The sequence below is a fragment of the Ceratotherium simum genome, chromosome 4 (genome assembly GCF_057802395.1).
Source record: "Ceratotherium simum simum isolate JZ-2026a chromosome 4, ASM5780239v1, whole genome shotgun sequence".
NCBI classification, from domain to species: domain Eukaryota; kingdom Metazoa; phylum Chordata; class Mammalia; order Perissodactyla; family Rhinocerotidae; genus Ceratotherium; species Ceratotherium simum.
In genome coordinates, this window is record NC_141903.1 from 19,529,399 (window position 1) to 19,553,976 (window position 24,578).

At 44.1% G+C, this 24,578-nt stretch overlaps 1 protein-coding gene across 1 annotated transcript in view; it reads left to right on the forward strand.

Moving 5' to 3' along the window:
- Window positions 1-4,498: 4,498 nt before the first annotated feature.
- Window positions 4,499-24,578, forward strand: part of EBF1 (EBF transcription factor 1) — a 385,610-nt gene continuing 365,530 nt past the window's right edge. Inside the window, exons 1-5 of the mRNA XM_014786137.2 lie at window positions 4,499-5,197; window positions 7,281-7,437; window positions 7,999-8,062; window positions 8,701-8,756; window positions 19,386-19,459. Of these exons, the coding sequence (XP_014641623.1) occupies window positions 5,064-5,197; window positions 7,281-7,437; window positions 7,999-8,062; window positions 8,701-8,756; window positions 19,386-19,459 (485 nt within the window). The 5' untranslated portion in view covers window positions 4,499-5,063. The remainder of the gene's footprint in view (window positions 5,198-7,280; window positions 7,438-7,998; window positions 8,063-8,700; window positions 8,757-19,385; window positions 19,460-24,578) is intronic.

Consider the following 24,578-nt stretch of genomic DNA (forward strand, 5'->3'; position numbering starts at 1 on the left):
AAAGTGTTGGTCAGACTGGGTGAGCAAACGGAGCCTTCTCTGCAGCGCTGGGGGTCGGAAACAGGGGTCAGGGTGCGGGGAAATGCCCCTTTCCCTTTGTCTCTTGCAAGAGATGGCTGAGAGTAAGGAGGGAGGACAGATGGATTTCCGGTGGAACCCTGGCCTGCTGCTCCTAAGCGTTCCCGAGGGCAGTGGGTAGAGGTCTTGGAGGGGCAGGGGCAGGGTGTTGCGCGCGGGCGGCCGGGCGCATTGCTCGACCACCCTCGCCGGCGTCTGAGTGCCGCTCAGAGCCCGCTGCGGAGCTGTGCCCGGCTCGGGGCTTCACTTTCCCAGAGCCTTAGGCCGCCACCCACTCTTATCCCTCTCCTCCTGCGGGTAGCGCCTTGGCCTCTGCCCACCCCCGCCCGCGACTCCAGGCCGCCAGTCGACGCCTTCGGAGCTGGCCGCTTGGCGGAGGGACTTGGCGCCTTTGGCCTTAATCACCCCATCTTTCCTTTTCCCTTCTTCCCAGCACCGAAGGAGAGGCGTCTTTCCTCCGGTCTCTCTCTCTCTCTGGCTAGCGGCAAAAGGAAGGGGGCATTTCCCTAGACAGGCGGCTCTTCTGCGGGCGCGTCTTTATAAGGCGAACGGAGATCGAGGGAATTTTCTAAGTGGCAGGTCCCAAGTCTGGCCTCCTGGGGGCGGACGAGCAGAGAGGATTCCCTCTTTTCCCGGGACGTCCCCGCTAGTCCTAGTTCGGCTGTATTTATCTTGTCTTTGCTCTTTTTGGGGGGCGGGTATGTTTCCACTTGCACCCGGAAGTTACTACGGCCAGGCCACTGACGCCCTTCAGGAAAGGGAATTGGTTTCCCTGTGCCTTAAGAGGGGTGGGAGAGCCAAAAGTGAGGAGGTTTCAAAGTTCGGGGTGGAGGGGGGCTTGCTCACTGGGTCTGAGCTTCCTCCAGCACGAGAGACCCAGAGGGCTGGGCAGCCATGTCTGCCATTTGGAGCGATTGAGAGGGAGGGGTAGACGCTAATCCCCACCACGGAAGAAACTCTGAGAAGCTCAGCGGGAGACTTGACCCCAGGAGAAATAGCAAGACTTTCCAATTGCTCCTTCCACATATAAACCCGTTCTGCTGTATATTTTCCTTACGCACAGGTTCTTTTTCCCTCACTTTCCTCCTCCCTAATTCTGCAGGTCTGGACAAGGCCTGGAAATCTGCATTTTTAACAAATGCCCCCCCCCCCCGCATATGATTAGGCTGATGATCTGGGTTTGGGGATTACCGTTACAAGCTACCCTGAGGTCATACCATAGATACGTTTTATAGAGTCTGAGCAATACTGTACACACAATTCTATCACTTCACAGGAGCTGTGACTATTAATGCAAAAAGGATGAAGCCAGTCTCAGTCTATACTTTACAGTCACCCCTCTACACATACACTTTGCTTTCTGGAGGTGGTGCTAACTTTACACGAGGGAAGATTGAAAAGCGTTTAAGGCTCTTTCAGAGTTTAAATTGCAATGGCTAGTTCAATATTCACCAGAAGAAATCCACAAAAAGCTACTGCTCTGCTGGCCCGGGTGTCATTCCCAGTTTTCTATCACCCTCTCTGGCTCTTTTCCACCTTCTCTTTAGCCTCCTTCCTACTTAAACATTTATTACTGGGTGAGAAAGCTAGGTTGAAAGAAGCACAAGGACACCCAGAAGAAAACCTATGAATACACCCTGCTTGATTAACATAAAGTACACTCACCATCCCAGGGGAAGTACCTGCTGCTTCCGCACAGCCAAAGGGAATTAGTCTTATCAAAAGATTCCTGCCCCTTTTATTTTTCCTCCTTCTATGGCCTGGCGGATGTGATTGCCTCCCTCTTAGTTGCTGGAGATTACTGGCTCTGGGGCGGGAATTGGGCTGCTGAAGGCTTCCCTCTCTGGGCCAACTTCTCTTTTGAATCAGGCAGCTTCAGGCCCCCAATAAACATCATTTGCAGAGCGCTTCTAGATTCTGCTTGACGCCCCGGAAATCCATCTGTTGTGTGCCTCTCACTGATCCTGGTCCTCAAGAGTGGCTGTGTCTCTTGTTTCTCTGGCACCTTTGCCACCTCCCATTGGCAGTGATCTGATCCCCCATTATGTGTGTCCATCACAGGGGTATGTACCCCACCAGACTCAACTTGGAGCCCTGAACATTGTTTACTGGAGAGTAAAGTAGAGGCTCAGGCAATTAAGGAGAGGGAGGCCTGGGTCTTATGCCAGGGCTATCTGGGACTCATTGATAGGAGGGTGGCTTCTGCTTCCTGGTGCCCCTTTCTTGAAGGATCCCCTCAGAGCAGGCAGTGGATGGTCCAGGCAGGGGAAGGGATTGGCTCTGGGGACACTTTGAGCCTTGGAGGTTAAGCCTGGAGCTTTGGGAATTTTTCAGCGGGCCCAGTTTCAATTGTGCATTTCAATTCTAGAGGGATGGAGGAGGTCCAGCTCCCCTTTTCCCCTCCCCACAAACCTACAATTCTTCCAGTCTCTCCACCAACATACCTCTCCTGAACTCTGTGCCAGGAATTCTGGTAGATGCTCTGGGGATCCTGATAGATCAGACAAATCTCTTCAGGAGTGTGTTGGAGGAGATGGCAATAATTATGGTACCAGGAATAAAGTGCTCAGCACATTAGTGGTCCAGATTAAACGATATAAGAGCTGGGCAGGCTTTGTGCACAAGAGATAAAGCAGTGTTTGAGGACAGTGGCCATGTACCCACAGGCCTGAAACACAGTCTTTCATCTAGTTTAGGAATCCGGAAGTGGATCCCACTTTTCTGCTCTGCCAAGAGCACAAAGCATAACTCTTGCTGGTCTCCATTCCATTCAACATGGGCATGTGTACTTTTCCACCACTGACCCCACGAGCTTCCTAAATCAAAGGGCCAAGGGAGGCCGGCAGAAAGGGGACCTGGATTTCTGGCAGAGAATTTCCCCCAAGGAGTCCTTAGCAGATTTGGCTGCAGTCAGGGAGTTCCTTTGAGGGCAATGAAACAGAAGTTCACCATGTGCTTATTAGAGGTTACAACCTGCTAAAAAATGATGGGGCACATTACCCAGAAACATCTAGCTATTTCCTTTGCTAGCCACAAGCATATATGCCGAAAAGTCTGAGGCAGGAGACCAGCTCTTCTTCCCTCCCTCCCTTCCTTCCTTCCTATGGCAGGGGCAGAAGTTGGGGAGGGTTTGTTCAAGTCCTCCATTTTAACAGAAAGAATGAGATGGCGAGAAACCCTACACCAAATAACCAACTAATCAGAGACTAATCAGTTGTTGCTTTGGTAGTTACTCTAAAGAAAAAACTACTTTGGGGGCGGGGGTGGAGGAGGGGTTGGGGACTGAATCTGAAGAAGTTTTAAAACGCATCCTGAAACAGCTCTAGTGAGAGTGTTCATTCCACCGTTTACATATCCCGCAGATTGCTCGAGAGAAGTGAGCATGTGAGGATAGTGCCTATCGCCGGCGGCCTCGAGGCTAGCGGCTGAGTGAGAAGCGTTTCAGAGGCCAGACTAGGGGCAGAGCCCAAGTTCGCCTCCCCGAGGATCCACAGCGCCTCGCTTGCCGGGGCCCAGGGTCCAACCACCCCTCCCAGCGTGGACGCACTCCCCTCCGCGAGCGCCCAGCCCCGACCTCGCGCACCCATTTTCCGCCCCACCACCCTCTCCTCAAAGCGAAGAGGTGGGCACCTGGGACTCGCGTCCTGCTTTTTCTGCCCGGGCTTTCCTGTCTCCTCCACTTTTTGCCCCGGCGTCCCAGAACAGCGGAGCAGGACGCGGCATCGGCCCTGGAAGGGCGCAGCCTGTGAGCCTCGAGCGCGCTCAGGGCGCGGCGAGGATGCTAAACGCACCGCCAAGGCCAGGATACAGACCCCAGCTCAAATTCCTGAGAAGAATATCCCTCTCCCCATCCTTCTGTTCCCCTCTCCTGCCCCCGTCTGCCCTGCTCAGCCCCGCTCCTCCCCAGCTCAGACGCCGGCGCTCAGAGATCCTTCGCTCGCCACTTTGAGAGGAACTTTGGCCGGCTCCCCTGCGCCACCCGCAGAAGGATGTTAATGAGGGAGCGTGGCCCCGCGCTGCGAGCCGGCAGGCTCCTGAGCCACGATTGGCTGCGGCGAGGCGGAAGGATGACGTTATGCAAATGACGGGGCGGGTCTGTGAGGCGCGGGCCCCGCCTCCTCCCTTTGGGGTTAGTGTGCTTGTGTTTAGCTCTGGGGAGAGTCAAACTGGATTCCATAGGGAAAGCCTGCAAATCACTTCTATTTTAGCAAGGAGAAAACAGAATCTCCATCCAGCAGGGTCCACCCCTCTCTCTTTCTCCCTCTCCTCTCTCTCTTTCTCTCTCTCTCTGTCTTTCCCTCCCCCCTTCCTCTCTCCCTCTCTCTCCCCCCTTCCCCCCACCCCACTCTCCCTCTCTGGTGTATCTGTCTACGGCAACCAGCGTGCTCCTCATCTATACGCACTGAAAGGAAAGAAACATCTTTGGTTGGGAGAGAAGGAGGAAAAAAAAAGAGAGAGGAAAAAACTTGCCTGATTGTGGAAAATGACACTTGAAGTAGCAAAGCCGGCAGCGCGAGTTGAGTCTATTGTTTCTTAAATTGCCATCAGGGCTTTTTTTTTCTTCCTGCTTCTTCAAGTGAAGGGTACCTCTACAAAAGGAAACTCCAGCCCCTCCTGTCCTCCACCGGCCTGTGATCATTACAAAAAAAAAAAAAAAAAAAAAAAAAAAAAGCACCCAAACCAAAAATTAACCAACCAAACAACCCCCAACAGCCAAGCATACATCTCTATTTTTTTTATTTTGGTCTTTTCGTTGGATTTTCCCCTTTTTTTCTCTCCTTTTTTTCCCAGGTTATCGCTCAGTTTTGAGCGAAGGTTTACATTTTTTAAAATTTTGCTTTTCAGCCCGCCTTGATCTTCTAGCGCGAGTTCATCGTCTCAAAAAAAAAATCTCTGGCTGGCGTTTTCTTTCCTTTTTTTTTTTTTTTTTTTTTTTTTAATATTTTCAAGGGGGAGGAGATTTTCCACAAGAAAAGGTTGTTTTCATGTTTGGGATTCAGGAAAGCATCCAACGGAGTGGAAGCAGCATGAAGGAAGAGCCGCTGGGCAGCGGCATGAACGCGGTGCGGACGTGGATGCAGGGCGCCGGGGTGCTGGACGCCAACACGGCGGCGCAGAGGTGGGTACCGCTCGGGGACCGCGGCCGGGGAGGCGAGCCGCGAGCAGTGGAGCCGGGAGGAGGTGGCGGCGGCGGCCGCCGCGGGCCGGGCCGCGCTCGTGCGGCCACAGCTCCGCTCCTCTAGCCCCCGGCGCTGCGCGCTCCCCGGCCGCGCTGCTTGGTAGCCTGCGGCCGGAGAGCTGCCTGCGAGGAGCCCACGCTTTGCCTGCACTTTTCCCTGCCTCGTCTGTGACTGTTTTCATTTTGTTTTAAGCCAGAAGAGGCGTCTCACCAGCATGATGTTGGATATCTGTTATTTTTATGTGATTGCTCTTTCTTTTCAGGCCGGCTTTCTCTTTCTCTCTCTCCTCTTCTTCTTTTTCTTTTCTTCGTTCTTCCTTTCCTTCCTCCTTCTTGTTTTTCTTTCTTACTTCTTTCCTTTCTTCCCTCCTTTTTAAACTTTCTTTCCTTCGCTTCTCCTTCCTTCCTTTCCTCCCTTCCCTCTCTTCCTTCCTCCTTCCGTCCTTCTTCCTTCTTTCCTTTCTTACTCCTGCTTTCTTTATTTCTCTTTTTCTTTTCCCTCCTTCCCTCTTGTCCTTCTTTCCTTCCTGTTCCTTCTTCATCCTCCCTCTTCTTTTTTCTCCTTTCCTTACCTCCCTTTCTCTCCTTTTTTTCGCTCTCCATTTCTCCCCAGAATCTTCTCTTATTTCTCCCATCTGGTTCTGCCTCCTTCTCTAGCTTTACGTTTTTCTCAGTCCAGCTGGAGAGCAACTCCCAACTTTAATTCTGACATGTCCTAAACGTCTTCCCCACCCTCTGTCACCATAGCCCCTTCTAATCCCTCTCCCAGTCTCAGTTCTTGGGATGCTAGACTGTGTGGCCTGGAGGCACTGCCCTTGGAGAGTGACCTGGGCGAACTTTCCTGGGCACCCTCAGCACCCTTTCCATGGACTCCTGGTCCCAAGTGAGAAATGGCCTTTTTTTTTTTTTCAGGCTACAAGCTGGACTTGGGGGAGTGGGAAATCTGGTGGCCTTAGGCCCTGTCCGACTCAGAGAGGGCGGAAGGGGAAGAAGGAAGATGACTAATTACATCATTCTCATCTTCTCTGGGCTGGGGACAAGTGTCCACAACGCTGTTCCCATCCCCGCTGAGTATAAAGATGGGGGTGGTTGGTAGTGAGAGTGAGTTAGGTAACTAGGCTGGAAGTGAAAGTGTGTGTGTGTGTGTGTGTGTGTGTGTGTGTGGCGCGTGCGTGTGTGTTTGAGCGCGCGCCCTTGTGTTGGGCAGGTCGGGCTGTCAGTGGCCGCCCTGCGCCCTTGGCGCCCCAGCCTCCAGACCCCCAGCGGGCGCGCTCAGCCGCCAGCAGCCCTGGTCCATAGCATTTCTGGAATGAGTGTGAGGATTTTTGCGGAACCTCGAAACTTTGTCAGGACAGGTCTTTAAAAAACACTCCCAGTTCCCTTTCCCACAGCGACCACCCCTGACAGCTCTGAGTTCCACCCTCAGATCCTTTTTCTCCATATGCTTTATTTGGGGGGACATGTGGCTTCCTGAGGCCGGGCACCCGCGGTTGCCCGGGGCGCATGAGGTTTCCCGGATGATGGCTGCTGCATCGAGCAGCTGAGCACATTCCCCATCCAGTCTCACCTGCCCACGGAGCTGAGACCGGAGATTCGAGGGGATGGCGGGAACCAATTCCCATGCCCCCCTCCCTCTAAGTTGTAAACGACCCGCTCCATTCCGCGAGCGCGGGTTTACCTCATCCACTGCCACTTTTCTTTCTCCCCACGCAGCGCGCATCAGGTCGGAGTAAACGCTTAAAGCGTTTTATCTCCCGCGCAAAACCCAAACAAAACTTGCACATTTCTTCCGCGAGCTCGCACGGCGCGCCCTGTCCTCGGCGGGGAGGACGGGACACGCGAGAACACGCATGTTCCGTCGCCGGGTGGGCCCGGGGCGTCTGAGCGGGCGTGTAGGGCGCCTACTGGGCGTTTTGGGGGCAGAGGAGGTGGATGTATGAGGGTTCGCGCGTGCGTAAGGGGCAACAAGGGGTCGCGGGTCGGTGTCCCGCTTAGCCGTCTAACTCTGCGTCTTTGGCCGCAGCGGGGTGGGTCTGGCCCGGGCTCACTTTGAGAAGCAGCCGCCTTCCAATCTGCGGAAATCCAACTTCTTCCACTTCGTCCTGGCCCTCTACGACAGACAGGGCCAGCCCGTGGAAATCGAGAGGACAGCCTTTGTGGGGTTCGTGGAGAAGGAAAAAGTAAGTGGGCGCAGCTCCGCTGCCCCTCGCCCCCCGCCCGGAGCAGGCCCAGGCGCTTCGGGAGGCGCGCTCCTCCGCGAGTGCAAAGCATCCGTTACACACTCTTGCGCGGGGTCCCCCAAGCCCCTTCCCGTCCTGGGCGAACCCATACTCGTAGTCCATGAGGTTCTGCTCCAAAAAAGTTCGCGCGGAGTCCCCAGAACTGGAGAGAGGCGAGCCTAGCTTCGCATTCCAGAGTCAAGGGCGCCCGGGATGAACCCGCCCTCGACCGCGCGACCACGCACGGCTCCTGCTTCTGCTGGCCCAGGCCTGAGCCCCCAGGCCCTGGGGAGGGGATCGCCGGTGCGCGACCCATGGAATTTTCTGGAAGGGAAGAGGGAGCTTAAAAGGGGGGTGGGGGGCAGAGGGATCACAGTTGGCCGCAATTTCTGCTGCTCCCGGGCCTGTCTGGCTCCCGGCCGGGGGTCCCGGCTTGGGAAAAGTTGCCTGAAAGTCGGTCCACTCACTCACGCCGAGTTCTCTCCTGCGTCTCTTCTGTCCTTGCATCCTGCTGCACCCCAGGAAGCCAACAGCGAAAAGACCAATAATGGGATTCACTACCGGCTTCAGCTTCTCTACAGCAATGGTGAGGCTCCCGTCGGGTCCGCGCCGGCCCCCCGGGGCTCCGGGTGAGGGCAGGGGGCGCGGGGAGCTCCAGGTGGACGAAAGCCTTGAGCAAAGCTCAATCGTTCGCCATCCTCGGGGTAAACCTGTCTATCCTGTTTCGTCTGAGGAGGTTTCACCCGAGGAGGCCCTGAGTGGCTCGAGGGCCGCCATGTCCGGCCCTCGTGTACCTGGGGCCAGGTGTGGCGTCCTGGCCTTCCCTGGGCCGCTTTCTTTCTTTGTGCCCTTCCTAAAATCGGTTCTCTCGGCTTAGTCCAGACTCCAGGCCCAAGTTCCTCGGGCTCAGGGAGCTAGAGCAATCATGGCCTTGATGGCTCCCGGAGAGCGCGCAGAGGGGCTCCCCCCACGGGAAGGGAGAGTAGCCAGGTGGGGGTCCCGCCCCATTCCTAGCTGCCGTGCTTGGGGGCCGCCTTCCAAGAGCGCTCGGGCTAGGCCAGAGACCCCTCTCTGGACACTGGGGAAGGGGGTCCTGGCTGTACTTCTCCAGGACAGTTGGAGTTCCGTCAGCCTTGGAGCCCCATTCTTTGTTTGTTTGTTTCGCGCAGATCCTCTCTCACTTAATTTTCTTTCGTTCCCCTGTCCCCTCCTCCCCTTCCCCAGGGATAAGGACGGAGCAGGATTTCTACGTTCGCCTCATTGACTCCATGACAAAACAAGTAAGTTTCTTAATTTCGCGCCGCAGGGGTGACGCTAGGGCCGCACAATTTGGGGGAATCTAGAAGCTGGCTACTTCATAGCAAGAGGTCTGGGACTCAAACTCTCAACTCCAAGGCGGACCGGGGACCGCGCTCTCAGCGGGCCTTCCAAGGGGCCCTACGTACACTTGGGCCCGCCGCGTGGGGAAGATGGCTCGACGGCTCCTTCCTTGCAAAGGGAACTCAGACCTTGTGAATTAAGACTACGGGGTGCTGAGCGGGGAGAATATGGGCTGAACTTCCTTTTACCCGACTGGGGAGCCCCAGGGGGCGCAAAAGGTGCCCGGGGACCCTGGTGCAGAGTGAGCTGAACTTGTGAAACCCAAACACCCGGGCCTCCCCCGGGAGGTAGAGAGTAGAGGGAGTGGATGGGGGGCAGAGACAGTTCCCCAGGAGTGGTGAGATGGGTTGAGAGCGCAGATGATCCACTCCACAGATTTTTTTAAAAGGAGGTGGTGGTGGTGGTAGTGTTGGAAGAGGGAGCAACAATTGTTAGAGGATATTTTGCAAAAATCCGCCTGCTTTTGCCTCCAAGTTTGGCAAGAAGCCAGGCAGCATGAGTGAGCTTGTGGTCTTAAAGGTACATAGGCGGCATTTTCTTAAGCTCCCCAACACGCGGGTGTCAAGCAGTATACATTAAGGTTGAGTTATGGTTTAAAAGATACAATTATGAGCCGAGTCAGAAAAGAGGTCTGACATTTTAATGAGGTGCAGGAGTTTTTTTTTTTTTTTTTAAATTTTAAGAAAAAGTTTAGTTTTGGGATTAAGTAGCTGGTTAGGTAGTTGGAGGACTTAGTAACAAAAAAGAGGACAGCTTTATTGGGTGGGAGAAAGAAATCAGAACAAAGAGAAAAGTTATCCATTGTGTACCAACAACCAATTTAGTAAGAAGATTAAAATTAATGTGCTTGATTGTGATTTTAAAATATTCCCTTTAAAATAAGGGAGGTGATCTTTTTTCAGACGCACTATACTGGCTTGGAAGATTTCAAATTAGGGTATACTTACATAATTAAAAAATATGTTTTTAGATAAGCCATGGCTTAAATATGTTGTACAAAATGCACATTAATAAGCTGTTGGGAGTTTTAAAATCTACTCAGCAAGAATCAGTTTAATAACAGCTAATTTTGATTATTACTCTCGTATTCCATTGTAAACCAAGTAGAAATCATGAGGGCATGAAATATATTTTTTAAAAGAATAAATAAATGTCTATTGAAATCTACTTCAAGTTATTTGCCTAAAATATTTGACTTTCTTGAAGGTCTATTTATTTCTTAGTTGATTATTCAGAGTATATCCACATTTATACTTTTACACGTGGTCTTATTTTCTTTACTGGTTTTGATTATTACATAGGATAATTCCCTTTCATTTGGACACATTGTATTTTGTTAATTTTTTTTTCCTGCGGAGCAGAAACACAAAAGCCTGATTTCAATAACACTTTTTTTTTTTTTTTTTTACGATCTTAAAAAAAATGTCTTAAGTGGAGTTCTGTTTTAAAAAATTGTCTTTGACACTCTGGACATCCTTTCCTGCCATCCTCATCAGAGGAAAGAAAAGATGGGAGGGGGAAGGGGAAAGTATGAACTCTAATATGTATTCCATATATATTTATTAGAATTTACTTTTTAAAGAATAAAAAGTCCCCACAAACCAGTATGTAAGGCCTGTCTGCTTGGGCAGCATTGGCCACTTAGGCAGCGCCATGAGACCAACAATGGCAAGGAGTGCAAAATTAGGACGTTTGAAGTGATTAACTTCTCTCCAAACTTTATTTTAGACCTGTTAAACAAAAAGTGTCACCAAGAATTGATTTTCCTATTATGACATGAACTGACTTTACACATATGCATATGGTAGGAGAATAATCTTGATTTTTATAAAGCAATATATCAAATATCATTTTACTAAAAAGGTCATGGAGCTTAAGAAAAACTATAGCCTAAGGCATTCTTTGACCGCTTGGTATCTTAAATTCTATCCTTGGGGGAGGAACTAGAAGAGGATATAGTTTATTTTTAATAATAGCAAGTATAAGAAAGTCATTTGCTATAATATGACGTCTCACTGAAAGTTAAAATTATAAATGTATGCAATTATAGATTTTGGTGGCGAGTGACCTGAAAAAAGGTATAAATAATTGTCTGAATTTAGTCTAAAAAAATCAAGAAAAGGAGATTTTTTGAGGCATACCTGTTTGCTTTCATAATAATTGTCTAATGTCTTCTGTGTAGCTTTCACTTTGAAAGGCAATCCATGCCCATTATCCAGTTGCTTGTTCGTTGATTATGTGCTGGAACAATTTGGGAAGTAGGTTAGCTTCTTGTGTACACAGTTAATACAATAGTCTTCAAAAAGATCAGTGTGAAGAAGCATAACTTCCCTTAGCTGTGACATAATTATTATATTTTAGCCGTAATGAGTAAAACTGGATGCTCATCTCACTTGAAATTATTCTATGATAATTAAATACCAACTCTAGTTTAAAATTTCTTAAACTTTTGATTTTAGTTAAGTATGTAGTGACCCCTTCAATCAGAAGTAAGACGACATAAACTGACTGATTAAATGGTTACATTTTTTTTTCTCCTGTGAAATTCTTCCAGATAGATTCAGGATTTTGATATTTAAAGTGCAGAATGGAATAATTTCAGTGATGTGATGAGTTCTAATAACATCGTAAATTTTGGAGGGAATATCTAGCCACAGTTCAAGTGTCTTCTCTTAGCTACTTGTTTATCGTTACATTTTTCATATCAAATATGCTGCTTTATGTGTGTGATGTCATATCTTTGACTCACAAATTGGGGTTAAAACTCAAAGAGAATCTTTGGCAAGCAAAATCTAAAACTAGCTGTGCACTCGATATTTTCATATAATGTTCCTGATCTTGGGTGGAGTTAGCAGCATTGAGATCAAACAGAAATGTATTCAATCAACCAAAATGTATTGGTATGACACAGTGTTTCACACCTTTTCAAAGTGTCTCATTACACTATTTTGGGTAATGACTCTTAATTTTGGACTCTACCAGGAAAGATGAGGCTTCATTAAAAGTGAATGTGTAAGGATCTGAGCCCCCTTATCCCTATGTCTCTCTTATAAAGCACAAAAGATATAATGATATTTAAAAAATTCGTCCACCAACTAGAAAATAAGAGGCTTGCTTTTGGGAAGGGTTGTTCAAAACCAAGTTTAGCTGGACTAAAAATAGGTTGTTTTTGTGTCATTGCTGTTTTTGGTATTCCATTAGTGAGCATGCAAAAAGCCCTGTAGGATCCAGAAGTTTATGGCTGTTGCATCTAGAAACAGTATTTACTGCAGAAGCTCAAATGAATCTGAGGGGGGAGGTCTGAGGTTTAATGTGCCTCATTTCAGATTTTCATGTAGTATTTGAAATATGATTATGTTCTGTGATTGCTTCGGTGAGTTATTTATCTTTCAATAGTTAAAAAAAAAAAAAACCTTTTACTTATCTTCCTTCCTACCATCTTGCTTTTAAAAAAGTGACATTTTTATAATCCAAAGAAAGAGTACCAAATTCCATACAGTTATCAAAAACAAAACACTCCCTGCCCCCAAACAAGAGTTTTTTTTTTTGGAAAGGGGAAGATAATAGCCACATAATCCTTGTATGTATGGATTTGAATGTAGGTGATGTGGTGAGGGGACTCTAAAAAGGTCCAGTGGGAGGTCCAATGTGCAATAATCAGAAATGCTGTCATATTTCTCTTCCCAGCTAATCTTCTTTATGTATTTGTTTTGATGTTCCCGGTACTTTAAGTTATTGATGCAAGTGCATTTTTTCCTATTGATTGTTTCATTATATCCTGCCACAGCTACAGAGATTTGATTAACAAGCCTTTCAGTTCTTGGTCCTTCATTGGTAGATAAACACATTTTAGTATATCAGTAAGTTCCAAAGGAATTCACTAGGCCAGCAGAGAGGTTCTTTCATGTATTTGGGGAAAGAAACAAACAAAAAAGGACAGGGCAAGTTTATAGTCAGGAGCCATATTTCAGCAGCTTTCTCTCTCCTTTGGTAACATGTCAAAAATGCAGGTGATTTAAATTTCCTTGCACATAGAGGAATGAAGAAGTTTGGAATTTTTATGCATGATCAGGACCTGTGTTTGGGAAAATGTAAACTCATCACAGTGGAAAATGTGTTGTTTGGAGTCTGGGGGTGAAAACAAAGCTGATGGTTTTGGAGAGATTGCCGGAGCCAGATGGCCTAGTACTTCCCCAGTCTGGCGGTCCAACTGCTCCCTCCTGGATAATATACAGCCATTTGTTCGGGGATATTTACGCTAGAGCTGTTTCCATGTGAATGTTTGAACAGCATTAAAAACGAACATATTAGTAGTGATGCATTTATCGAACTTGTCTGACTGCACCGATAGTCTGTTCTTATGTCTTTTACTTATATTGCTGGGAGGAATGAAGCAGTGTTTGGATGTTCGATGAATTGTTTATCTAGTTGTTGAGCACGAATGATTTGGTCTTAGTGAGTAATTAAAATCTGTAAGCATTTGGAATCAAACTAATGGAAATAATGGTAGCATCTACCTCGAAGCTCTGTCGTGAGAATTAAATGAATTCATACATGTAAAGTGCTTAGAATAGTGACTGGCACATATTAAGTGCTTAATAAATTAGCTGCTTTTATTATTTTATTATTATTATTATTGTCCCGTTGGGTTGACACAGCCAGTTGTATCTGCTAATATATATGTAAATGTAGTTATTATATGAGTGAAATATCTTTTATTACTGCTAGAAAAAGAAATATAATATGGGATTGTTAGAATGATTCAGTTTTTATCTTGGCGTTTGAATAATATAAGGGATTTTATTTCTTTGAGACATAAAAGATGCATTCTAAAGCTAACTGCTTTGGGTATACATTCTCTTTTTATTCAGGGCTGTGATGTAACTGAACAGCATACTGAATATGATATCATTCCTTTGCAACTTTCCTAATTCACTTCTGAAAACGGGCCTGCATAGCTGCTGAGCTGAAATTAGATCTTTGTAATTTGTTCACCAGTAGCCAAGCTGCTAATTGAAGCAAAATAATTTTTTTATTTTATTCCATTATTAATGTTCGATTGCTGTTTGACAGAATTGTTTATGAAATGTCAGATTTGTAGTGTTTTCTTTGGCACAGGTTAGTTTTTAACTAGGGCTTCTTTACCTCCTGGAAATTTCTAGGACCACATTAGCTAGGACTTTTTTTTTTTTTTTTAGCGACAAGCATAACTTGGTGGTCGAATGTGATGATTAATATTACAGTGCGTTGCTGTTGTAGGTGTGCATGTTATTTTTTTGATTAGTTTCAATTCTTGGTAATTTGATGCTAAAGGTTCCTTGACAGTTTGTATTTAGAGGACACTTCACTTCTGGTTGAAAAAGGTACTCTGTACATTCATGAACTTATTCTTTAAAGTGACAAATTAGATTTGGCCTTTCATTTTGTATGTGGAAAAGGGAGTGACATATTTTCAAGGTTACTGTTTTGATTTAAATTGAACATTAGGAGTTTTTGTTAGTTATAGATAACTCACCTCTCTCTTTCTTTCTCCCTTCCTTCCTTCCTTCCCTCCCTCCCTCCTTCCTTCCTTCCTTCCTCCTTCCTTCCTTCCTTCTAAACTAATGATGACAAATCTCCTATTGTTTGTTGTAAACCAAGAAAGACTCCTAATGAAAACATTTTATTCCTAAAATCCTTTCGGATTTTGAAGAACCAAAGTTAAAAGTATTCTCCTCGCCCTTTTTGTTTTGGCATGGAGCACAAAGAGTTAAAACTATTAGAAAAGTAAACAAAGAAAAGCCAAGCTCAATTCTCTGTATTTCCTTTGGCATCCTATTGAAGTGTGATCCTGGTGTATGTGCACTGTGTATTTTTTGTTTGCTGTGTGGTCTTTATCCATAGTAAGTTTCAATTAACTTTTAAGACCCAGCGATATTCTAGAAAAGCAGGGATGAGCCACACTTCACAAGATGCCTTCTAAAACAGTGGCAACAGAGGCAGATTTTCTCTATTGATTGATTTATTTCTTTTCAAAGATGTTGTAGGTTAATTTATAATAGGACGTTTGAAATTGATGGCATTTTACCCTCTCACTGTAAACCTTCTGGCACTGTTGCGAAAGGATGTGAAAGTTTAACAGTTCCTATTTTTTTTCTTCTTTTTTGTTAATTATAAAAAATTATTCTGAAAAAACCCTCAATCTGAAAGTTTAAATAGAGTATGAAAAATAATTGTGATATTTTCCTTCTGCTTGCTAGAGGAGGACATTAAGAAAAGGGAAGCTAGTATATAAGAAACATAAATCTGCTCCAAATATGTCAAGTTTTGACAACTTGTTTATCAATTTCACCAGATTTTTAAAGTTGAGATGAAGTTAGTGCTGTTTCGTCTTTTAGTTTTCTTCCCGTACAAGCATTCTTGCCACCTTAAGCGATTTATTTGCCATTGGCAGGATTAATGTAAACATCGTTTTCTACTTGATATTGTATTTTTTGGTTTTTATTCATTTATTTAAATAATATATTTTCTATGCTTTCTTTCCCCCTCCTGCTCTTCTTTGTAACAGGCCTCCCATCCTTACTCCTGTTAAACACATTGATTTATTTAAACCACTGTTGTCTTTGTCGCTCTCACAGCAGACTACCTTCCTCACAGGGAGCAGACGCGTGATTTACTATGGAGGATGAAAATAAGACTTCTTCTTGGTGTTCCATTGTCTGGGCCCTAAACCAGCTGTCTATTAAAATGGTTTCACTTAAAATAGTCAGTGCTGTTTATATGCTTCTGTGATCTCCCAGCTGATCCAGCCTCAACAAGCTTTACTCACACTCCATAGAGGCACATATTTAAATTAGGAAGAAAAGCAGAAACTTCTGTCTAAGTTGGTGTTAGAAGATCTCTTTCCTTTTAGGCTTAAAGTCTGAGTTTGCTGAACTGTGAACCAGTCTTGACGTGTGTACCAAATGTAGATGGTAGAGAGTTGATGTGTGGCTAGCAGTCATATGTGTGAGCCGGAAGGAGAACTTTGTGGCATTTCAAAAAGTCTGTCTTATTGTTGACACTCTGCATTACAGACATTCATCAAAATAAATTTATCATATTTTCTATGTTGGATCTCATCAGAATGTTGACTTCTTGGCTCATACCTTTTATATGATATTGTGTGTGTGTGTTTAACAAGACTTTTTAATAAAAAAACTGCTTAGGTGAGGTTGGAGGTAGGTCTTCTTTGACTGAGTTCCAGTCAATAGCTGACCCTGTAACACTGAGGTTCTAGTTTACTCTATTTACAGGATTTTAGTTCTACTCCATAGGAGAGTGAAAAGATTCCCTGATTCACTTGCTTTTATTTCAGAAGTCACAGAAGCAGCAAGCACTTTTTTCTCTGTGTTTATGTGCTGAAAAATATTGTTCTATTGAGGCCCCAAGAAAAGGGACAACAGACACTTCATGTTTCCACCCCTCCTCAGCGTTCCTAACTATTTCCGAGCAAATCCAAACTCCTGCTTTCGTTTTTCTATGCTTGATTTAGAGAAGGATTCTCCATTTTGACTTTGCTGCCGGAAGAGAAGTGGCAGTTTGGTATTTGGTGAAGAGCTATATTACGGAGGCCTGGGCCTTCAATAAATGATGTTGAGTCGCCAAAGATAAAAACATGGGATTCCTAGGGGTCCATGGATCATCTGCTCTTTGGGGTAGTCATGTCCATTTTCGTATTGCAGCATATTTCTACTTGAATATCATCATGGGCCCACTGATTTCAATGGAACCAGCAACCTCAATAAAAATAATTTTGGAATCATCTAGAAAGAATAAAAATGGGAAGGTCTGATGTAACTGATACTCCCTCCTCCCCCCCAAAACCAAACTTTTCTTTTTTTTTTACAAGAAGGAAAACCCCTTCAATACCTGTGAATTTATTTACCAAGTTACTTGTATTAGTTTAGCATGACAAAAAACTAAAATTGAAACAGAGGTTATCAGGAATATTAAGAGAACATACAAAACATATGGTGATAATAGGATTTCACAGAAATTCGTGATTAGAATTTTTTAGCACCATGTATGAGATCTAATCAGTTATTTACAGTGTCTGATTTTTCAGCAGTGATTGCAGTAAATAAAGCAGGTAGATATAATTTTTGGTTTTCAAAACATTTTTGATTTACTTAATGCGTTTTCTTGAGTAAAGCAACTTCTTGGATATTTGCGAAGATGCTTTAAGAATACGGGAAAGAATTCTCAATGCCTGCTAAAACTAGTGGGTGAAAATTTGAGGTATAATATGGCATTAACATAATCTAGATTATCTCCCCAGAAGATAGTTATGAATTATGTAAGGTGAAGTAGTAATTTTACAGTAGGGAAATCTGGCCGGTGATGTCTGGTGAATGGCAGGCACCACCTTAACCAAATGGTCAGAGTTTACTGTTACTAGTAGAACTAGTTAACAGTGTGGTTTGATACACTGAGAACTCAGCATCATATTTGTGGTATTCCGGCCCTGAATTGTATAACTTTAGTCTAACTCTGAGGAAACCTCAGACGAACCCAAACTGAGCTACAAAATAACTGGCGTGTATTCTTCAACAATTTCAGTGTCATGAAATAGAGAGACTCAGGAACGTTCTGTATTAAAGGAGATATGACAACTGAATACAATGATTGATAATGGATTTCTTTTGTTCTAAAGGATATTATTGGCTAATTGTGAATTGTATCAATGTTAATTTTTTGATTCAGATAATTGTACTGTGGTTATGTAAGAGAATTCCATGTTTTAAGGAAATACATGCTGAAGTATTTAGGGCATGTTTGCAATTTACTAATAAATGGTTCAGGAAAAAAAATTAGAAAAGAATAAAGCAAATTTAGTTAAATGTAAATCTTTGAAGAATCTGAGTAAAGAGCATCTTGGAATTCTTTATATATTCTTGCAACTTTTCTGTCTTAAATTATGTCAAAGTAAAATATTTTTTAAAAATACAGGGTTATGGTAGGCTAATCATAAAAAATGGTTTTGGGGGCCAGCCCGGTGGCGCAGCAGTTAAGTGCGCATGCTCTGCTTCAGTGGCCCAGGGTTCGCAGGTTCGGATCCCGGGCGCGCACCGATGCACCACTTGTCAGGCCATGCTGTGGTGGCGTCCCATATAAAGTAGAGGAACATGGGCACAGATGTTAGCCCAAGGCCAATCTTCCTTGGCAAAAGAAAGAAGGATTGGCATCAGATGTTAGCTCAGGGCTGATCTTCCTCACAAAAAAAAAAAAAAAGGTTTTGATGGGCCATTGGTAGGGAAATGTTTTCTCCGTATGCAGATACTTTTCATCATTTTTAAATTTGTTGCAATTTTTGTTTTGTAATAGAATTAGATATCATAACCAGAGCCTGCTCCCAGGGTCTGCACACACTGTGTCTTAGGCTGTCCTATCATTTATAGGTTCTGAAAGTCCCAGGTTCATAAAGAAAGCACATTAGAGCCAACTATAAGTTAGTTACTGCAGCATCTGTGTGGACTAAATAAGCATAGTTCCTGGTTAATTTAAGTAGTTTTGTCACCAAGAAACTGAGGGTTATCTGAAAGTGTGAAAGTAATTTTATTAACAATTTGAAGCTGTGTTATATTAGTATTACACAGTGATAGGTGTTAAGTTAGTTAAAATGTATCCTGATGCAGAGCACTGCCCTACCAAGAGTGTGAGTCTTTCTTTGGCCAAGGTGTTAACATGTAGATCTTCCAGGAAGCTGAAGTCCCAGGGAAACTTCCTGGTGATCTTAAGCAAAATGTCTGTGCACACATTACTAAAAACAGACAAAAACGTCTTGTCTGGTGAGGTGGTTTGGGACTCCAGATTTTAGGAGTCAGATGTAATTCTTCTTAGTTTAGGGAGATAAATCTACGGCTTTAGCCTGCACACACAGCATACACCGGTGCATATTACTGTTTGGATGGGTGTACACCCCGGAGAAGACATGTTTTCAGCCTGTTGGTGGGAAGAAGGATTTTCCCTGATTGATGAATCATCTCAAAGAAGACACAGCTAGTGAATGGACTCATTAACCGTCCCCCCACTTGTTTTCTGCTACTCACCTCTAGAACACTAAATGTTGGGGCTGGAAGTAGGAAAATGAGGCGGCAAATACATAGCATTTAAAAATCAAATCCACATGCTTTTTTATATTTTAAGTCAATAGTATCTCAATCTGCTAAACCTTCTGGGTTTTTCCTCCTCATGGATTAGATTTATTTTTATTCTGAATTGAGAGGAGAATTATGGTTGTTTAGACGACAGAAGCCCATCTCACACACTGATCCAAAGATGTGCGTCATAATGAGGTGGTTGATGGGACAGAGAGGAACATATCCTCTTCCACTCAATTTGGGTTGATCCTTAACAATCTATCTTGAAACAATCAGCCCAGTGAGGCCTTCGGCTCCCGAAAGCTAATTGACTCACAGTAGCGGTGAAGTGGTCAAGAACTCAATTGTGATAGTTTGCTTTCTGCTACTTGGTTCTATTCTTAGCTCAAATCGTGCCTTTGTTTACAGGCCATAGTGTATGAAGGCCAAGACAAGAACCCAGAAATGTGCCGAGTCTTGCTCACACACGAGATCATGTGCAGGTAAGAAATACCTTGTTCTCACCCTTTAATTAGCAAAGAGAAGATGAATTTGTATCTCAAATCTAGGTGAACTCAGGTCTATTTTGGGGTATACATTTATCTTGCTTCTTTTAGAAAATCGGAAAAGAACTGTTAGACGTGAGTATTTGGTGGTAAAGTGTCAGGCATCACAGTGGTTCTCAATTATTCATTAGATTTCATCCTGGAAGACATACATTTCCATTTTGATATCACACTGTTAATGGGCACAAAGCAGTGCCCCCCCCTTCTTCCTTTCAATCGAATAAAATACAATATAATCCTTTTAGTGTTAATATATGCGCTCAACTGCATTGCTAGTAAAATGAGTAAGAGTTCTATTGATGTCAGCAGAAGCCTCTGTTTATCCATAAGACTTGAAAGTTATAGTTCCCCTTTTTAATTCTCCCACTTAAAAATATGACCATGCGTACGTAGGCGTCATTCCTCCTTAAATTGAATGTGGGTTTTTATTTTTGCCTTTGTGTCTGATCTGTTAACCTCAGTTACTCTGTATATAACTATGACGATGTAGCTAATATTTCTCAACTGTAGTGAGCTTTTGGAAGGATGGCAAAGATGAATCCCTGAAAGGTATAAAATTCATGTCACCCACAAACGAGTGTCTTTATTTTTGCCTGTGCTCAGACTGAAACTACATTTGAAAACAAGCAGACAGACCAAATTCACTTCCATGGCCTCAGCCAGTCCTCTGCATGTGAGAGTGGACCAGGAAACAGCCTTTTAGCTTGTGGCTTAGGATTCTTATTCTTCGTAAAATAACACCAGCACTTTGCTCTTGATATGTTCTGAGTAATTGGGTAAAGCATGAAGATGCCACTATGCATCAGAGAAAGGCTACTAACTGCTTTGTTAGCCATGCAGGCTCTCCCTGGCACAGAGCATGCTTGGCTCCTGACTATTGCTGACCAATCCGTTTAGGGCATAAGCTGCCACTTCGGCATGGGTGGGCTTTATTTGCTGCTCATGGACTTGTGGGGAAAGCAATCTTAAAACTCTACAGGTGGATATAAAATGTTTCCTTAGTGAAATCCCAAATATTAACTTCTTCCATATCTATAATTATGTATGTATATAAAAATTTCCTTTTTTCCTTTTTAAAAAACATACTTCTAATATATTATTCTAAAATATACAGGAGTTTCACAAGTTTTCACTTCAGTGATTGGTAAAACTTGTTAATTATTCCAAAAACAGGTTGCTTTTCTCTAACTTTAAAGCAGTAGCAAAACCCAAAAATATGGTCTTGGATTTCTTAGAAGATATTAGGCAAAAAATGGTGTTATACTGCATACAGCAATTGTGCAGTTAAAGTTGAGTTGCACTTTCCAGAAATAAATGAGTAAAATCATTTTGAAAAGTGTTAAAAAATGACCTCCTTCGTATTATTACTGTTTTTCCGACCATATTTCTACTTTACCTTCCCACAATTAGCATGTCATCAGAATGAATTTTCCACATTCTATTACATGTGATTCTAGCAAAATAGGAGATAGACAGGAAGATGGATCTCAACCAGTAGGCCAACTAATATCTATATATCATAGATTTGCATCTCATATCTGTACATGTTTGTACTATGCTAAAAATAATTCTATTCTTGAAATACTTAAAGATATATTATGCCTTTCACAGACAAGCCTATCCTCCATTAATGCAGTTTATATTTTTCTTGTTCTTAAAATTCACTGGCCCAAAGTACTTTAATATGCTGGTTGGTGTGCTTTACTGCTGATGTTCTTTCTATTTTTCAGAAACATAAAAATAGCAAAAACAAAATTTTCAAGCCACTGAAGGCAAATGATGATGTTTGTACTGTGTGGCTAAGAGGGAAAATCCATATTTAAAATGTCATCCTGTTAATGTTACAGATTACGTTTTTCCTGGCTGCCTATAGATGTGTAAGGGGTACTGTTTGTTTACCAGACCGCCAGGACCCTATTACACAAACCTGTCATCTATTGTGTGGCTAACAGTCTTTTAAATTGCAAATCTGATGCTCTTTAGGGGGCTTTAGGAAAAAAATTCTCACTTTCCACACCGTCCTATTTCTCTTGATTTCTTGCCTCTTGTAAGTGGAAGTTGGGATGTGCTGAATTTGCACCAGGAGTGCAAATGCAGGCTCAATTATAAGCATAAAATTAGAGTCTGTTCACCATTAATCAGCCTGGCTAATTGCTATGCACCACCATTAGCCATATGGTGTGAAAGACAGCTTGCTCTCCCCAACATGAAATTTCTTCATTGCAGACATGAAATAGTGAGGGCCCTGGATTTTAAAGTAGCTTGTTTTAGATATTTAATTTCTAAACAACTTTCCGCAGTGCTTTCTATCAAGGCTAACGGCACAATAAAACTTTGCGTTTATGTCACAAAAGCTATATATTTATAGTACATTGGAGCAATGGTAAAGGAGACACAGAGAATTTAGATCGACAGGAAAGGGCTTGGGATGATTCTGTTTTGTTGCAGGCAAAGGAAAAAGACAAAAAAAAAAAAAAAAGAAAGAAAATAACAACACCAGAGAGTTGTGTCTCAGGTGTTTGCAAATTTAAGACATCTATTTTGTTTTGTTGAAAGGGTAACCCCATTTTGTGAACTGGTTAAAGGACTTGCTGCCATTGGATTATAATTATTGCCACTCTTTGAGACAAAACCCCTTTGACTTGATGGCATGGAGCTCTTTCTGGAATTCTGGGAGAGTTTCTGCATTTTTGGTAAATTGGAATCTATCATTACATTTTGCTAATACCTGGTGGTTAAGTTCTTAAAATAATATGGCCCCATGAAGGATTTTTTTAAAAGCTGGATTCCGTAAGGGATTTGATTATAAGTGCATCTCAACATCCTGTTTTTAAATGTGAATAGAAAATAGGAACTGTGCTTGTAGGTGGACCCAGTTGCCAACCCCCAGGCAGGCTGAAGCTGATTTTCTCCCTCTGCGGTGCACAGGACAGTTTCAGGGATGGGTGCTCTGTTTAGGAGAGCACTCTTTTCCCATTATCGCTGCCTGGCCTCTTGTGGGGCCATGAGTTAGTTAGTTAGCCTGTCCCTTGATATGGCCTGTTCGTCCTCTTTTGCTGGCTTATTCTGATCTTGTCCCTCAGATTCCCACCTAAGCATGGTTTCTTCAGGAAAGCATTCCTGCCCTTGTGCTGAGTTATGTCCTCTTGTTATGCATCCTATTATATCCTGTGCTTTTCCTTCATAGCACTCAGTGCATGGTAACTGTGTGTCCAGGGCCTGTCTTCCTTTGCTGGACTAAGACCTCCTTGAAGGAGTTATTTGATTTTCCTCTGTGCTTCAGTTGTCCCATGTGTGAAGTAGGGGGAAGTACTTATCTTATAGGGTGGTTGTTGAGATTAGATGCTATCATCCCCATAAACGCTTATCATGGTGCCTGACACATAGTAAGTACTGACTGTCTATTGTTATGGTTAATAGTGGAAGCTGTAGTATTAGTATTAATAATAATAGAAGCAGTAGGAGCAGCAGTAGCAGCAGTATCCCAATGTCTAGCTAAGTCCCTACATGTGGCTGCTCAGAGTGAAAGATCATAAGAGAACGTTGAAAGGAAGTGAAGTGCCTCCTAAAACATTAATGTACTCTGTTCATTCCAGGGGTGGTGGTTAAGGATGTTTTCATTCATTCTTTTAGCACCTACTGTGTGCAAAGCACTGTGAAATACAGAGCTAGAAAGGACTAGTTTCTGCAGTAGGATTGCTTATAGCTTAGCCCGGGAGATGAGACTCTTGAGCAGATAACTAGACTTCACTGTAGGAAGGGTCACCTATGATGAGAGGTGAGGCAAAGGCCTATGGCTGTTCAGAGAAGAGAGGACATTCTTGCAGCTGGGTGGTAGCCGCAGGAATGGGCAGGAGGGTGAGACAGGACAGGGATTTCAGAGGGCGAATGAAGAAGAGTTTGGGCCCGCTTGTTGGCGGTCCAGGCAGGATTTCTCGGTGGTGAGGTCCGCAGATGGCTGGACCTGTGGCTTGGAACTGGGAAGAGAGTCAGGGTGAAAGATAACCAGCTTCAGAGGTCTTTTCCCAAAGGTGAGAGTTGAAGCTGTGGGCTTACAAGGGATTGCCAAGGGTGGGGGAATAGAAAGAGAAGAGTCCTTGGATATGTACTTGGAGAATAATCAAATTTAGCAAGGAGGGAGAGTGTGTTCGAGAATTAGGATAAAGAACTTTGAGCATATGGGGCATAGAAATAAAAGGAGGGTGTTTCAAAGACAGGGAGGCATCCGTATAATAAAGGCTAGGGAGATCCTGATGGACGTGAAGACTGAGAAAAGCACCAACAGGTCACTGGTGAACTTGGAGAGAGGAGATTCAAGTAGGTGCCGAGGCCTGGAAGCCAGTTTTTATGGGGTTAAGGTGGCAAGGAGGGATGGCGACTCTGGCAAGGAGGAAGTGGGACAGTGAAGAAACTAACTCAAGAAAAAAGGAGCACGTCTTTTTTTTTTTTTTTAAAAGAGAGTGGGAAAACTTGACAATATAAACTGAGGGAAAGAATGAAGTTATCCTTATAACTATTAATTAGACTATTCAGATAATTTGTGTATCTCATTCTCTGGCCATTTTGGTTAAGTAGGTAAGATATTTTATTTTTTATTGTAAAGCTTAGAGATTGACATGATGCTTTTTCCAGTTGAGAGAGCCTCTACTTGTAGGAAAAAGTTCCACATCCCTAAGATGAGCATCTATAGGTCCCATGACTAGGAGACATCTAGATGTTTCCTGCTCTGATTTATGGAGGTGCATGTCAGCTCACCCGAGATACACCACCCGTGTTAGGCTGCTAAGGGAGAGACTCATAAGTTTGCTTTTCCCTGGATGTGCAGAGTTGTCCCAGAGACCCATGAGCCTGCTGGGGAAATGCTGTTTTGAGTCTACCGTGTATGTATTTCACAAGGTGCTAGCTGCCCACTCCTGTGATGGGCCACATTGCTCTCCTGCCACTTGGGTCACAGGTTGCAAAATAGTGGGAATCCTGCTCTGTGACAAAGCAAATTAGGGAACTCGAGGCCCCCAAGAGATGCCTGCTGTAGGGAGCAAATGCCAGGTCTGTGCCT